This window comes from Sphaeramia orbicularis, chromosome 5 (genome assembly GCF_902148855.1).
Source record: "Sphaeramia orbicularis chromosome 5, fSphaOr1.1, whole genome shotgun sequence".
Classification (NCBI taxonomy): domain Eukaryota; kingdom Metazoa; phylum Chordata; class Actinopteri; order Kurtiformes; family Apogonidae; genus Sphaeramia; species Sphaeramia orbicularis.
The window spans coordinates 42,428,619-42,446,415 of record NC_043961.1 but is presented as its reverse complement, the minus strand read 5'-3'; the positions used below and the strand labels follow the sequence as shown (position 1 = coordinate 42,446,415).

Genomic DNA, 17,797 nt, shown 5'->3' with positions numbered 1-17,797 from the left:
CCATTAAATAACCAGTAACCAGTAAATCCAGGTGGTTTCAGATTAAAGCCTTTGTTTGCAATAATTAAGGACAGAGACTGAAGAATTCTTCAACACAGTTTACAGGTTGTAGCTGCTTTTTTTTATCATTAAAGGGTCTGCATATCCCACTGCCACGCCTTCCATGGAGGAAGCAGAGGCTGAGGTCTCAGAGGTGGACTCGTCCATCACCCAAGCTGAAGTCACCAAGGTGGTTGGCAAGCTCCTCAGTGGCAGGGCACCAGGGATGGATGAGATTCGCCCTGAGTACCTTAAGTCTCTGGATGTGCAGGGACTGTCTTGGCTGACATGTCTCTGTAACATCGTGTGGCAGTCGGGGACAGTACCTCTGGATTGGCAGACCGGGGTGGTGGTCCCCCATTTTAAGAAGGGGGACCAGAGGATGTCTGCCAACTATAGGGGGATCACACTCCTCAGCCTCCTGGGGAAAGTCTATTCCAGGATACTGGAGAGGAGGATCTGACCAATAGTCGAACCTTGGTTCCAGGAGAAACAATGCAGTTTTCGTCCTGGTCGTGGAACACTGGATCAGCTCTGTACCCTCCATGGGGCACTCGAGGGTTCATGGGAGTTTGCCCAACCGGTCCACATGTGTTTTGTGGACTTGGAGAAGGCGTTCAACCGTGTCCCTTGTGGTATCCTGTGCAGGGCACTTCAGGAGTATGGGGTCCGGGGCCCTCTGCTAAGGGCAGTCCAGTCTTTGTATGACAGAAGCAGGAGCCTGGTTCACATTGTTGGCAGTAAGTCAGACCTGTTCCAGGTGCATGTTGGACTCCAGCAGGACTGCCCTCTGTCACCGGTTCTCTTCATAAATTTTATGGACAGAATTTGTAGGTGCAGCCAGGAGCCAGAGGGGGTCCGGTTTGGGGACCACAGGATTTCATCTCTGCCTTTTGCAGATGATGTTGTCCTGTTGGCCTCATCAAACCTTGACCTTCAGCGTGCACTGGGGTGGTTTGCAGCCGAATGTGAAGCGTGTGGGATGAGGATCAGCACCTCCAAATCTGAGACCATGGTTCTTGACTGGAAAAAGGTGGTTTGCCCTCTCCGGGTTGGTGGGGAGCCCTTGCCCCAAGTGGAGGAGTTCAAATATCTTGGGGTCTTGTTCGCGAGTGAGGGAAGGATGGAGCGTGAGATTGACAGACGGATCGGTGCAGCGTCTGCTGTGATTCGGTCGTTGTACTGGTCTGTTGTGGTGAAGAAGGAGCTGAGCCAAAAGGCGAAGCTCTCGATTTACCGGTCAAGCTACGTTCCTACCCTCACCTATGGTCATGAGGTTTGGATCATGACTGAAAGGACAAGATCACAGATACAAGCGGTCGAGATGAGCTTCCTCCGCAGGGTGGCTGGGCGCACCCTTAGGGAAAGGGTGAGGAGCTCAGTCACCAGGGAGGAACTTGGAGTAGAGCCACTGCTCCCCCACATCAAGAGGGGCCAGCTGAGGTGGCTCGGGCATCTGTTTTGGATGCCTCCTGGACGCCTCCCTGGGGAGGTGTTCCAGGCCTGTCCCACCGGGAGGAGACCTCGGGGAAGACCTAGGACACGCTGGAGAGACTATGTCTCTCGGCTGGCCTGGGAACACCTCGGGGTCCCCCCCAGAAGAGCTGGAGGAGGTGTGTGGGGAGAGGGAAGTCTGGGCATCCCTGCTTAAACTGTTACCCCCGAGACCCGGCCCCGGATAAGTGGCAGACGATGGATGGATGGATGGGTCTGCATATGAATAATCTAAGAAATAATCCAAATCTGAGAGTAAAACTTCTGTAAAACTTCTACATGTTTTTAAGGTGCCCTGCCACACGTATTTCGTTACTTTTGTGGTAATGTCTGAAATTCTATCATGGACTCTGTAATATTTTTTGTGGAAAAAATGCAAAGTTGGTTGCTAAGTTTCAAGCCATTCTACCATGGTATAGAAAGCCTCCTAGAAGACTCAGCTCGATTTGTGCCAGTTCTCATGAATATTCAACATGCTAATCTGCTTGACTCTGATTGGCTAACAGCTTTCCAATGAGAGCCTAGCTTTTCAGTCCTTTTGTAATTACTCTATCATAATTGTTTTGTCATCTGTCCGTACGTATGTCTGTCCATTCAACAATGTAATGGGCTCTATGCACAGCCCCCCTACTTCCTGAATTTAAGGCAGCTCCTTTATTTCCTGTTTTTCATTATTGGACACACTGATTAATCCAGGTGTATCTGACCACAGTAGTCCCAACAAGAAGGAGCAGACCCACCGGGAATAATCAGTGTGTCCAATAATGAAAAACTAGACAATTTCCACACGTGGAAATCGTGAGAGGGGGTTGGGGGGCATGCCGTCTGTTCTATTTTGAAGTCGTTCACGACAACAGGTCCCGCTCGCGATCGCGTCCACATCCAGGCCCAAGCGGCGCACAGCCGAGGCAAATTTCCGGGACCACTAGATGGCGCTCTGAATCGGATTCAATATCGCTGTGTCATTTTGTTCGAGGCAGGAAAAACATCAACCAGGTCAAGTTTGGTGCTGATCGGACCAAAAATGACAGGGTTACCGTGCAGGACCACTAGGTGGCAGTATCAGTATCACATATATCATATGTATCATATGTATATATATATATATATATATATATATATATATATATATATATATATATATATACACACACACACACACACACACATATATATATATTTATATATATATATATATATATATATATATATATATATATATATATATATACACGAGGGCTGTTCAATAAGTTCATGGCCTCACCCAGAAATACTGGTTGTTATAATACAGGATGTTACATTCTTTCGTGATGGGATAGTGATGCTTGAACATCGATGGACCAAGTGCATTGCTGTAAATGGAGATTATGTTGAAAAATAAAATATAAATTATCAGTGTGTGTTGTTCTGTTCTGGGTGAGGCCATGAACTTATTGAACAGCTCTGGTATATATATACAGGGTGGGGAAGCAAAATTTACAATATTTTGAGGCAGGGATTGAAAGACAGTGTATGACCAATTAGTTTATTGAAAGTCATGAGAATTTATTCGCCACAAGAAAATTTACATAATAGAAAATATTTTTATTCTATGTGTCCTCCTTCCTTCTCAATAACTTCCTTCACACGCTTCCTGAAACTTGCGCAAGTGTTCCTCAAATATTCGGGTGACAACTTCTCCCATTCTTCTTTAATAGTATCTTCCAGACTTTGTCGTAATAGTTTTGCTCATAGTCATTCTCTTCTTTACATTATAAACAGTCTTTATGGACACTCCAACTATTTTTGAAATCTCCTTTGGTGTGACGAGTGCATTCAGCAAATCACACACTCTTTGACGTTTGCTTTCCTGATTACTCATATGGGCAAAAGTTTCTGAAAAGGTATGGATAATAGTGTTAGGTATGATTATGACATCAATATATGTTTGGTTTCAAAACAATTGACGTAGTGCCTGCTGAGAAAAAACAACTAAATGTTCATTGTAAATTTTGCTTCCCCACCCTGTATATATGTATATAGTCACACACAGTTTCAAAAAATCAAATGCGTGTAGATTTTTTCACTTAATCTACCCTTTACATATTGAACCACACTGGGAACATGAAGAATAATCAACATTAGCCTCTTAACAATTATTACCAAATGCACTAATGCCCTGTTGCTACAGTCATTCAAGTCAAAATAGTTTCATGTTGCTTTCATGTTGAACTAGCTCACCTTGTCTCAAGTCTGCATCAGTGGAGGAGGAGGGGTTTGCTGCAGGATCACTTTCTCTGACAGTTTCTGGAATGTGTTTCACAAATTACGTTTTAGCAGGCAGCAAGGATGGATGATAGCCATTGTGAAGGCAAATATCATGACATCTGGGAACTATCCTCTATGCTATAGATTATTATTTAACATGTAGCCAGCATAACAGCTTAGTAGGCTATTCATTTAATATTTGCTTGCCTCAAATCAGTAGCCTGCTGTTACAATCTTAGCCTACCGTTCACTTTATTTATCCTTTAGCTTAATAACAAAAGCCTCATTTGAAAGTGTTGCTCTTGCTTTGGATTGCCTCTGTTTATACAGACCTGATCAAAATCTGGAAATAAAAAATCCAACTGACAGATTAATGAGTTAAAGCTGACGATGACGATGGTTCCAGAACTAATGAATACAGTTCAGGGATGTCAAACACACATTCCACATTCAGAACCCAGGAGAATCTAAAATGGGTTAGACACATTTTTCTGTTTTAGTAAAATTACATTATGAAAATGTGAAAAACCTGAACGAACAACCTGAAATATCTTAAGGAAAATAAGTGCAATCTAAAACCATAAAAAACCTGAAAATAAGTTTCAGGTTTATGGTTTTAGATTGTTCACCTTTTTTATGATAGTTATACCACTGCCCAGTTGCACAACCCTTTGCTCATCCTACTCACTGAAAGCCTGCCCACCCAGGGATTCAAACCCAGAGAGTGGGACTATAAAAAAACAGGGTTCCAGCAGGTTTCTACAAGTTAAATTTAAGACGTTTATAAGACCTTTTTAAGACTACTTAAAACAGAATTTAATGCCCATTTCATGGCCATACTGGCAAAAATTCATGACTCCTAGTATTTAGGAAAATGTATGTATTTATATTGGCATAGATTGAATATTACATACACACTGCACAGAACTGAGTGTGCATACTGGGCCAAGCAGCTGATGGTCAGGTTCAAACTCTCATCAAACATAAACCAAAGGCCTGTTGTTCACTTTCAAAACAAGCTCTGTCTTGACGTACACAGTTCATTCAAATTTAGCTTTATAGCTGTTTTGTCACCAACGTAAACATGCTGGTGATGGATCAGAGAACATGCATTTAAACACATAACCTTCCCACAGTCTTTGTTGGGTAGAAATGACCCATGGTTCCAAATATTCCTACACTCTCCCTCTGTCCTTGTCAGATCGAAGGGACCCTCTGGCAGGGTTGTAACGATGTCATGGTGTTACGATTAATCGCAATTTTAAACATCATGATTAATTAATCATCAAGGCTGCCAAAAATCATCTCGTAAAGTACAGTAGATTAAGAGTGGAACCAAAGATCAATATGTGCTTCCCTTCCCACCCACCTTAGCCTCTCCTGCCTCAGGTGGGTGGTGAGCTTGCAAATGAGCCCACATGCATTTTGTCATTAAAGAGTAACATTATGTTCAGACACAACAAAATGCACAGCGGACTGACCCTCCAGGTCCAAGGGACCTGATCAAGCCCAATTTTGCATATAAACCACTCTCATGCTATCTTTGTCAGGTCGGGCTGACCCTATCGAGCCAACTTTGCGCATAAACTGCTCCCCCGCTGCCCTTGTTGGGTTGGACAGACCCTCAGGATCCCAACTTTGTTTATAAACCACTCTCCTGCTGCCCTCGGTGGTGGTGGTGCCAGCAACCACTGGGCTGAGTAAGAGGAAGAAGTGTCAGATCTGTCCCTCAAAAACAGGACTGTGAAATACGTACTGCGTGCCACCAATGTCAGAAATTTTGAACAAACAGTGATGAGGAATGCTTCATGGACCTCCAGACAATAATGAAAAATGGTAAAAGAGGGGCTCTTTGGCGAAGGGATCATCAATGCACAAAAACTACAAAAACCAAGGCACTCTCTTATAATTTTAAAATGCATGTCTCAATGGACCTCACTGAGCTCCAACACGTTTCAGCCAGCTGGCCTTCATCAGATCTGTCAGTCAGGGGGACGAACGCCTGGTGAAGGCCAGCAGGCTGAAACGTGTTGGGGCTCAGTGAGGTCCATTGAGACATACCATAATTAATAAAGGCATTTTAAAATTATAAGAGAGTGCCTTGGTTTTTGTAGTTTTTGTGCAATGTCAGAAATTTGTCTGTGTTCATTCACATACTGCCCTGCTTGTACTGACCAGGCATTTAGTGACTAAAATTGTAGAGGGGACAGTTTGACTGCACCAATCCGAAAAAAACTTGTGGACATAGGAGAGAGAGATGAGTGGCAGAGTAGTATACACAGTATGAAGGCAGCGGAAGGGACAGCTCAATGATTCCATAGTTGTCATTGTAGGATGTATTTACAGTATTTAGAGTCGATGCAGAACCAAACATCGGTCAGAGGTGGGTTTTTGTTGCTGCTGCTGTTGTACTCAGTGAACTAGTTGGTACTGACCCGGTGCCTGATGATACCCTAACCCTGACGCCAACAGTTTAAAGGTGCCATATTATGCAAATCTCACTTTGTGAAAGTTTTCTAATAGTAGTGTGTGTTGCAGTAGCCTCATTATGAGGTTCGAATTTGAAAACTGTGTTTCCTCCCTGCCTTGCTACACCACATTTTGTGAAAATGCCTGCTCAAACGGCCGAGTTTGAGTTGGGTCCGCTTATGACGACATAAGCGGATTTAACTCCTCCCCCTGACTGTGCCCCCCCCCTGCATGAAAAGGTAAGCCCCACCCTGGCAAAGCGAGCCCCACCCTGGCAAAGTACCTCTTGGACAACAAACATGGCGAAGGCGAGACACGCAAGTTGTGGTGTTGTTGGCTGCACACACCAACACGAAAGTTTATTTTTGCTCCCCACTTCCGAGCCTCTCCGAAAAAAGTGGCTGAATTATATCTTTGATGGTCATGTACCAAACAACATTCTGAAACGCTTGTATGTGTGTGCCCGGCATTTCACGGACAAGTGTTTTTCGAACATGGGCCCATACAGCTCCGGTTTAGCACAAAGACTCCGAATCAAGAAGGACGCAGTACCAACGCTTCGTGACCCAAGTACAAGTGTGGAAGATGTAAGTTCTTATTTTTTTTTTGTATCTTTACTGCATAACCCTGCATTACGGATAAGCTGGTGGTTGTTGATGTGTATGTCTAACGTTAGCATGGCAGCTAACATAGCTCGGTTACTGCTGCTAACGTTTGCGTCCCCGTTAACATGCAAGAGCTGATAATATCAAGAGACATTCAACATAACTACTTTGAACACGGGCCTTTTGTGGTTGGCATCAGTATAGTTAGCATCAAGCTTGTTAGTAGCTGCCTGCATTAGTGGCGGCAGGCATCTTTCCGTGTCAGGTCCACGAACCCGACACAACACCGCCGTTTTCCGTCGGGGTTCAATCACGCCTCAAGGCAAAGAAAGGCAGTGTTTGGAAAGACGTTCTGAGACGTGTATTGTAGACGAGAGAGGGGCATTTCAGACAGCGCGTAGTACCGCTAGTGTAAGCCGTGTCCTCTCCCAGAGAGGGGAGGGGGAGAGGGCGTGGACAGATGCATTCATTTGCATACCCGGAAGCAGGCCCAGAAACAACCTGTTCTGAGGGCTGGTGAGAGTGACTTTTTCGACTGCTGAAACTCCGAACAAAGGATGATTTTGGGGCGAACTTAAATACTATGTTTTGGGCTTCTGAGACCTATATGACGTGACTGAAAAATAGCATAATATGGGACCTTTAAAGGAGTTTGTCCTTTTACTTGGGTCATGTGTTTCAACCCAAACGCCTTGATTCCCATCATTCAGAGTTGATTTTCTTGCACAAGGTGCAGTTGAACTTCAAATCCGTTCCCCTCCAGTCGTGTCGACCCAGTCCAGAATGCTCTTTTCTCCAACCAGGTATTATTATAACAATAATAATTATTATTATAAGAATACATAGTTTAATTATAATAGTTATTACATTTACACTTTTACTTCGCTGACCCTTAAAATTCCCAAACTGTTTTCTCTGACGACCGACGGCTGCATGTGGACTGAATGTTCTGTGATCATTTTTGTAAAGTTAGTGATAATTGGTTCTAATTTCAGTGTAAATTGTTGAGTAAGAATGGGTGGAACTGAGTCGACTAACGTTAGTTTCTTTGCAGTTTGGACACATTTAAACACGACACAGTAAACAGGTTTATGGCAACAGAACTGAAGACCCACCACATCAAATTTCTTACCTTTTAAAGACTTTAAAGTATTAAATGCAGATTTGTAACTTGAAGACTTTTAAGACCCTGTGGGAACTGTGGAAAACAAAAAACCCAAGCATCATCAGTGACTGAAAGGTTTTTATTTTTGTAACAGGTCATTTACAGTTGTGTCCACAGATCTAAAATAAATCAATAAATATTCAAACATATGATGGTTTATTGATAATCTTCAGGAATGAACCTTAACAGAATATTTAAGGTTCTACATATGTAGGAGTGTTTTACCGACTGAACCAATGACTGAGCACAGATGAAGGTTCTGATCAGAACCAGATGTGGATCTACTGTTTACGGGCAGTTAATATTTACTTTTAATCCAAACATGTTCAACTGTTTTTAACTGAACACAATAGTTTATCTGAAATAGATGTTAATGTAGACAGATCTGTCCGAGCCTTTGGATCATCAGAATGTTAGACCCATTTTACTGACGCACATCTGCGAAACTTAGCTCTAACAAACTAATTCAACTCTGAAAACGCAGTTTGACAAACACACAGTTGTGCTCATTCAGTGGTTTAGTCAGGAAGAGGAGGTTTATTTTTAAGAGATGAGGTTTCCTGGGCAGGTTGATTCACCAACCTGAACCAGAACCCGAACCCAGTCCTAGAGTTTTCAAAGGAACCGTGCGTCTGTATTTACAGGGCTGTTTGGATTCACACATTGAGCGTCTTCTTGATGGAGAAGATGATGTCTTTGATCTGGGGCACGCTGTGGTCTTCCAGGATTTTGGCATAGGGCATGGGAATGTCAACACCCGTCACCCTGGTGACCGGAGCATCCAGGTAGTTGAAGGCAGGGCCTGAACACAAACACAAGACTTCAGTTTTAGTCAAACAGATGAAATCCAACACCATCCCTATGGGCAAAGGAAAAATAGTTCCAATGTCAGCATCATGTTCTGTGAATTCCCCGGTTGAATTAGTGAGGTTGTCAGGTTCTGTTCTGTTAAGAGTCCTGTGGTCTTGATGCAGGAGCTAAATCTCCCTATAGAAGTGGGTGGTACTTTCACTGGAGGATAACTCAACTAATTCAATAGAAGTCCATATATGACTACTATCAATGATCAATAAGAACAATATTGATATCTGTAAGCATTTACATGTTACAGACTATCAAAATACAGACCATTAGAAGGAAAGGAACATTTATAATAGTTTAATTCATTAAAAATTCAAGAATCTAAATTTCTGAAAACGGTGAACAACCTTTGTAGACATTGTCCCAATGAAGATACATATAATATTGAAATGAATTTGACTAGTAGTTTAATCAGAGAAGACATTTGATGAAACTACTAATGAAGATGGCAGACACAGCACCTTCAGCTCATTGACTGGCCGCTGAGATAAAAACTGTTAAAATGACAAACTACATTTACTTGTTCAACTGATCCAACTGCTGTGGTTTGACTTGACAACAGTGAACAATCAGAACAAGTTCAACCAGATGAGACGGAACCTCTGAAACAGCAGCTCAGTCTCAGCCATCCATGTCATAGTAACCTTTGAAGGTACCCCACATCAGCCCATCATTAGTAGCATCAATTCCATCACTTATAATATTTTGAAACATGGACATCCCAACCAAGGAAGAAGGTAAAATCAAGGAACACCAACACATCAGACAGGATCTGAACACCTGGGGCGAACACAACTGAAGACCTACCACATCAAATTTAATACCTTTGAAAGACTTTAAGGTATTAAATGCAGATTTGTAAATTCAAGACTTAAGCATTTTTAAGACCCCGTGGGAACCCTGTCTGTATAAAGGAGAAACTAAACAGCTCCTCCACAAACGCATGACCCACCATCAGAACCAACACCACAGGACAGGATTCAGCCATTTACCTTCACCTCAACAACCAAGGACACACTTTCAAGGATGAGAACATTCACATCCTGGACATGGAAGACAGATGGCTTCTTTCCCTCCTCTCTCAAACCATTTATGTCAAATTGGAATGACCTTCTGTCAACAGGGGTGGGGGTCTACACCACCACCTTTCTGTACAATACAGTTTTAGCATCTCTGCAAATTTCACCAAAGTTAAGGTGTCGACCCGCATAATGACCTATTAACCATACAAAGGCTCAAAGGTGTCAGTGACCCCACAACACAGGACTCATGGGAGCTCTCAAAGGTCATTTACATCTGGAGAGGATAAAGAACAAAGTCCAGCTGCTTCCGATTCAATGTCTGAAACAGCAGCTGCTGAAGGAGATAAACCACTAGAAATGTTCCCGTCATTATCCAGATCAGTCAACTCAGATTGATCTGACCTCAGCTCAGATCTGAAACCAACAAGTCTGTGTGTCCTGGTCCTTTATTAGTGACTAAAACTGGGTCATGATCACTTTGATTCCACTCCCATTCCTCTAAACTCATTCAGATCATCTATTTTCTTAACTTTTTTCACAGTAAAAAGCTGGTGTTGACAGACCATGAGGTGAAGCCGAGAGCTGCATGAATAGTTGAAATACTGTTGAAAACTCAACACACTTAGCTGCATTTAGTTTAGTTTATCTGAATGGAAACACAAAACATGGTCGAAGCTGTAAAAGGTAATTTTTTAGTAAATTAATGCCTCGTCTACACTAATGGGGATAGTTTTTCTATATCCAGAAATAAACCCTGGTTTACTTCTGGTCTTCGTAAATCTTTGCAAGTTAAGAATAGGCTGTATAATAAATATAACAGTAATCCATCCCCCATCAATATTGCAAATTATAAAAAACAGAAATAAATATAATCATGTTATTAGAATTGCAAAGAAGAAGTATTTCTAGGACAAATTTAACGATGCTTCAGATAACATCAAAACCACAGAGTCATCAACCAGCTCCTTACTAGGGAAAAGGCTTCAGACTCTCTCCCACCCCAGTTTGTTGATGAAAACAAAGTTTACTCTGACTCTTCTGATACTGCATGTGCCTTTAAAAATTAATATCAATATTGGCTCAGTTCTAGCAGAGAGGGTAAGTCCTATTGCTGGATCACCAACTGGTTTTTTGAAAGGTTGCCATCCTTCTATTAAGAGCTTTGATCCTCCTACAGAGAAGGAGATTATGGATATTATCATCAGTCTGAAAGATTCAGCTGCTGGTCAGGGCAAGCTTAATAATTAATAAGTAGTAATAAGTATTTCCTGAGTACAAATCTGGAGATTGTAGTTTATTTAGCAATTATCACCCTATCTCTGTCCTTCCATGTTTCTCAAAGATTTTAGAGAAGTTGATTTTCAACAGAATGATGGTGCATCTGCAGGAGCAGAATGTCCTATATGAACATCAATATGGTTTTAGGAAAAAGCATTCAACAGAAATGGCTATTCATCAGTTGGTTGACAAAATTCATACTGCATTCAACCATGATGAATATGCTTTAGGAATTTTTCTTGAATTATCTAGGCTTTTGACATTGTTAATTATGATATCTTACTCCAAAAGATGTGATATTATGGATTTTCTGGAACGACTCTTTTATGGTTCAATAATTATATTCAGAATCAATAACATTTTGTAATTATTAATGGACAGTCCTTGGATAGAGCTACTTTAACATGTGGGGTCCCACAGGGATCTATATTAGGACTGCTCCTATTTCTTATTTACATTAATGACTTGGTAGCAGCCTTGTCCTTTCTATGCCCTGTACTTTTTGTTGATGATACCAGTTTATTTTATTTTATTTTTATTTTTTTTACATACTGACTTTAAAGTACTTATGTCCAAAGCAAATTATGATTTAGATGTTTCCAAATGGTTCACATTAAATAAATTATCTCTTAATGTTAAAAAAAATCCAATTTTATCATATTTCATTAAAAAACAAAAAATATTGCGATTTTAACATCCATTTATCCATAGTAAATGGCCCAATTACTCAGGTTTCATCAACAAGTTTCCTTGGAGTCTTGATTGAAGAAAATTTGAGCTGCAAGAGTCACATTCAAAAATCGCAAAGTCTGTTGGCACCATTGGTAAAATTGGTAGATTCCGTCATCAGAAGTGTCTCCTAACACTTTATACCATCTTAATTTATCCATATCTCATATATTGCAATACAATTTGGGGAGCGACTTACCCTACCCACCTTCATAAACTTTATATGCTGCAAAAAAAAATTCTGCAGGATGGTTACATTTAGTGACTTGGCTGCTCACTCAGCCCCTCTTTTCAAACAGCTCAATATCCTCTCAATTTTTACTTTAAATAAATACGTTATCTGTATATTTCTTTACAAAATCTTGATTCAACCTGCTACACATTCTTTGCCTTGTAAAGCCTTCTTCCTATTCAATAGAGATGTATACAACTTCGATGAGTTCCCAAGTCATGCCAATTGGTTGCATCTGCCAATGGTCCGTACTGGACGTGGCCAGTTCTGAGGTTCAAGGGGGCTCAGCTATGGAATGGTTATATTCAAATCACATCTCAGTCTACTTCTCTTAGCTTAAGTATAGGCTTAGGACATGCACTATATTGTCAAAAGTATTCGCTCACCCATCCAAATAATCAGAATCAGGTGTTCCAATCATTTCCATGGCCACAGGTGTATAAAATCAAGCACCTAGGCATGCAGACTGCTTTTACAAACATTTGTGAAAGAATGGGTCGCTCTCAGGAGCTCAGTGAATTCCAGCGTGGAACTGTGATAGGATGCCACCTGTGCAACAAATCCAGTTGTGAAATTTCCTCGCTCCTAAATATTCCACAGTCAACTGTCAGCTGTATTATAAGAAAGTGGAAGTGTTTGGGAACGACAGCAACTCAGCCACGAAGTGGTAGGCCACGTAAACTGACGGAGCGGGGTCAGCGGATGCTGAGGCGCATAGTGCAAAGAGGTCGGCAACTTTCTGCAGTCAATCGCTACAGACCTCCAAACTTCATGTGGCCTTCAGATTAGCTCAAGAACAGTGCGCAGAGAGCTTCATGGAATGGGTTTCCATGGCCGAGCAGCTGCATCCAAGCCATACGTCACCAAGTGCAATGCAAAGCGCCGGATGCAGTTGTGTAAAGCACGCCACCACTGGACTCTAGAGCAGTGGAGGCGCATTCTCTGGAGTGACCAATCGCGCTTCTCCATCTGGCAATCTGATGGACGGATCTGGGTTTGGCGGTCGCCAGGAGAACGATACTTGTCGGACCGCATTGTGCCAAGTGTAAAGTTTGGTGGAGGGGGGATTATGGTGTGGGGTTGTTTTTCAGGAGCTGGGCTTGGCCCCTCAGTTCCAGTGAAAGGAACTGTGAATGCTTCAGCATACCAAGACATTTTGGACAATTCCATGCTCCCAACTTTGTGGGAACAGTTTGGAACTGGCCCCTTCCTCTTCCAACATGACTGTGCACCAGTGCACAAAGCAAGGTCCATAAAGACATGGATGACAGAGTCTGATGTGGATGAACTGGACTGGTCTGCACAGAGTCCTGACCTCAACCCCATAGAACACCTTTGGGATGAATTAGAGCGGAGACTGAGAGCCAGGCCTTCTCGTACAACATCAGTGTGTGACCTCACAAATGCACTTCTGGAAGAAGGGTCAAAAATTCCCATGAACACACTCCTAAACCTTGTGGACAGCCTTCCCAGAAGAGTTGAAGCTGTTATAGCTGCAAAGGGTGGACCGACGTCATATTGAACCCCACAGACTAGGAATGGGATGTCACTGAAATTCATATGTGAGTCAAGGCAGGTGAGCAAATACTTTTGGCAATATAGTGCATCTATTCAACAAATTTAAATATTCTTCATATACACACTCTCCCACCCTTACACATACTCTTTTTCTTTTATTCTTTTTTATATTTTTGTTGTACTTTGTATATTATTATGTATATAATTTTTTTTTGTATTTTTAATTTCCCCTTGGGGATTAATAAAGTAAATCTATCGATCCATCTATTATTGTTTTATTTCTATTGTCTTTCTTTATGCTAATGCTCTAATGAGGTGAGATTAATTTTCTAAGCCCCACGGGGTTTTCTGATCTCACCTGCACAATTTGTTTCTTTGCTTGTCCTAATGTTTGATTTGTTGTTGTGTGCAAAAATAAATAAATAAATACATACATACATACATACTACATAATACTTTGCATAAATAATTGTTTAGGTCCCAACACTGGAGTTGAAGCCCCATGAGAACACGGAAAACGGGTTCAAAAACAGCAGCGCAGAAAAACACATCCAGCAGTCCTGGAATATCATTGTTGTTGCTGCTGTAGAAGATGATCTGACACTGGATGGACATTAACTAGTGTCATATCAGGGTTTCACTAGGGATGAGACCGGTACTGGACCCCAGTACCAAATAATTAAAGGTCCTGTGAAGAGTATTCATTTGAAGTGGATTGCAGTGACACCTTTGGCTGGAATCAGTGCTGTTTTTTCTGGGACAAAGACTCCGCTTCCCATGAGCACTAGCAACTACTGTCGTAAGGGCATAACTCTGGCCAAGGTGTGCATTTGTTTGGAAGCTAATGAATTAAGAGTAGATCTTCTTTACAACTCTGCATTTCTTTTTTCAAGACAACAACTTACAGAATGCAAAGTGATGTTTGAAAAGAGACAACCAGCAAATTTCATAGTCTGTAGCATAGTTTAGTAACTGGTGTGAAACCAAAAATGAAACTTAACTTGAAACTTTAACTTAACTCTCAGCTTCTATACTTCTCTTTTACTCTGGAGCATACACGACATTTTCACAACTTCTAACTTACGTCCACTGGGCCCCATGAATTTTTCATGTTTACTCCCCCCTTTATGGTGCCCCAGAGTGTAGTGTCCAAAGGGTGAGCAGGTGTTTAGTGTTACTCACAGACCGGTGCTCTAAGACGTGTCCGAATAATATAAATTTGCAGTAGCTTTTCCACAAAGTATTCAAGCATTTTCAGAAATTACTTCAGTCATTCAACATCTTCATCATTCTGCATTAGTAGTTCAGCACAAGCTGCTTCAGCCTTCACAGCACAATTTCTTCAGAAACTGCTATTCTACTTTTATAAGTGTCTTGTTCCCAAAGGGGAGTTTAGTATCCAGGGCCCAGCATGAACATTAAACTCCATACATAGTAGGGTTCAACCGATTGATTGGCCAGCCAATTAATTGTGCCGACTATAGTTTTTCACTGATTAATCAACATCAGCCAAAATGTAACTGATTTATTAATTTTTGCTGCGGGGATTCTGTCGCTCGCTGCTCCTGTGTGTGTGCTGCCTGGAGAGTCAGAGGAATAGTAAAGGCTGTCAGTTTCACTTTCACTTCTACTCGGACAATCACTCTGTCCCCCACACACACACACAATCACGGACCACTCCAACAAGGATGGACCACTAATCCCCCCCCCCCGTTCCCTGCTCTAACAAAGATGGACCGCTAATCCCCCCCGCTCTATACCTGTCCAGAAGGAAGAGGGCTAATTCCGGATCTGTTTTCATCTGTTTAACTCCCTTAGTTCTCTCCATCGGTTCAAAGCAATGGCATGGTTTACCGGTGTTTTAGCCTGTTCTCTATCACTCTCCTGTTTAGCTTTCTTCTTCTCTTCAGTCCAGCTCCAGTTCCAGTGTCCACCGTTACAACAAAATACCAAGAAATCTGTTTCTTTAGGAAAAAGGACAGATCTTACTTTTCACTTGTTCAGCTTATTTGTCAGTGCTAAACTTTGTCCGTTGGTGTGATGTTGTCATAGAGACGCAAGTCTGCCATAAATCAGTCCGGTCCTGTCTGACCCAATAAAGGAAGCTGACAAATAGCATTTGGAAATAACCTATTTTGGCGCTGATAAACTCATTTTTAAATTATGGACTAGGATCAGGCCTATATATAAAAATGAGACTTTTTCAAGATCAGGTAGAAAGTCCTCACAGGACCTTTAAGGACAGGAGCTCCAATAATCTACACATGGGTTTTCCTTCTGGTACTGATGAAAGAAAAATAGAAAAACTGTTTGGCTAATGTTTCTCTGTTGGTGTATTTGAGTGATTTTCAGTTCAGATCACAGACCTGGGATCAGAGGAGGTGGAAACACAGGAACACGTCAGTTCCATATTCAGGTTCAAACATGAGCGACCCATCCCAAAACCTGGACAAAGTCTGAATATTTAGGTGGATGTTTAGGTGGAGATTGATTTGTTCTCTGAGAAACAGACAGTGTTGAAGCTCAGTCTAACAGAAGAACTGATTCATTACCATCAATACGTCTGTTTTTCTGTTCTCTGAGTTGGATCATGAGGTTAATAGGACACGTTCAGATCTGCAGGTAGAACCACATCACTGTTCAAATCCTGACACATGACAAATGGATGCCGTTTCCTTCCAAAACAATGCTTGTGCACTATTGTAATAAAGCCTGTTAATTATATATTAATCATATGAGCCTAAGATGCAAATAAAATAACTACAAAATAAATAATTTTACACAAACTTAAAAAAAAAAAGAACCAATAGAAAAGTGTTGAAGCTCAGTCTAACAGAAGAACTGATTCATTACCATCAATACGTCTGTTTTTCATGTATATGGAGTTTTGGAATCCCACTGGTTGTTATTTGTATATCAGTCACATTGGTCAGAATAACAGTTCAATGTTCAGTTCATGTTTCTGGCTTTTATATCGATTTGATACACACACACACCAGGTGAGTCTTTACCTTCCATTATCCGAGCACAGATCTCAGCACCAACTCCGAACTGAGGCCACCCCCCCTCCACTGTCACCAGGTGGTTGGTCTTCATCACACTGGCCTCGATGCTCTCCACATCCATTGGACGGATGGTCCGCAGGTTAATTACCTGACACACACACAGGAAGTGGTCCACACTGAGCACAGGTGACACTCAGGGGTCAATGGGGGTCAACAAGGGGTGGGGCTTTACCTCACACTCAATTCCCTCTTTGGCGAGGACGGCGGCAGCATCGAGACAGTGACCAACCAACCGCGAGTGTGACACCACGGTCACATGGCTGCCTGAAACACAAGAAAAGCAGGCGTTTCCATCCAGATGCTTAAGCTGATTTTCAATTTGCACCTAAACATACACCAAACTGAACCCTTTAAGGACTCCCATTATCACAGGCCCAGATTCGTTTAGGTTGTTTTTGTAATAAGTACCCAAAAATGTCTTTTTTTTTTTCCAATTCTTTCGCACATTTTTTCAGAAAGAACTTTCAATATCTCTCCAGTAATTAACATTATTATATGTAACACTTGTTTAAAACAATGTGTTATAGTAAAAAAATAAAAAACAGGACTTGAATTTTATTATAGTTATGAAAAAAACTGTAAATGTTCATAATGAAACTTTATGAGATTATAGAAATAAACGTTCAACTATTTTCCATGTGTTCAAACTTTTGAGTTTGTCTAGCTCATTCTGTGTCCATGTTCTTATTTTTAGTTCTTTCCAGTAATTTTTATCCTGTGTGATATTCTCTGTTCACTCTCTGTCTAGTTGTAGACAGAGCCACTCATTTCATTGACAAAAACATTCATCACCTGATTCACATACAGACACTGCATCTCTTTATGCCCTGGATTGCTCTGTATATACAGGGGTTGGACAAAATAATGGAAACACCTTAAAAAATCAACAAAATATAATTTAATATGGTGTAGGTCCGCCTTTTGCGGCAATTACAGCCTCAATTCTCCGAGGTATTGATTCATACAACTTGTGAATTGTTTCCAAAGGAAGTTTAAGCCATTCTTCAGTTAGAATACCCTCCAACTCTTTTAGAGGCGATGGCGGTGGAAATCGACGTCTTACTTGAATCTCT

At 41.5% G+C, this 17,797-nt stretch overlaps 1 protein-coding gene across 1 annotated transcript in view; it reads right to left on the bottom strand.

The window, feature by feature from the left end:
- Positions 1-8,079: 8,079 nt before the first annotated feature.
- The window catches only part of pdhb (pyruvate dehydrogenase E1 subunit beta), a 37,233-nt gene continuing 27,515 nt past the window's right edge, over positions 8,080-17,797 (bottom strand). Inside the window, 3 exon segments of the mRNA XM_030134466.1 lie at positions 8,080-8,821; positions 16,671-16,812; positions 16,897-16,988. Of these exon segments, the coding sequence (XP_029990326.1) occupies positions 8,676-8,821; positions 16,671-16,812; positions 16,897-16,988 (380 nt within the window). The 3' untranslated portion in view covers positions 8,080-8,675.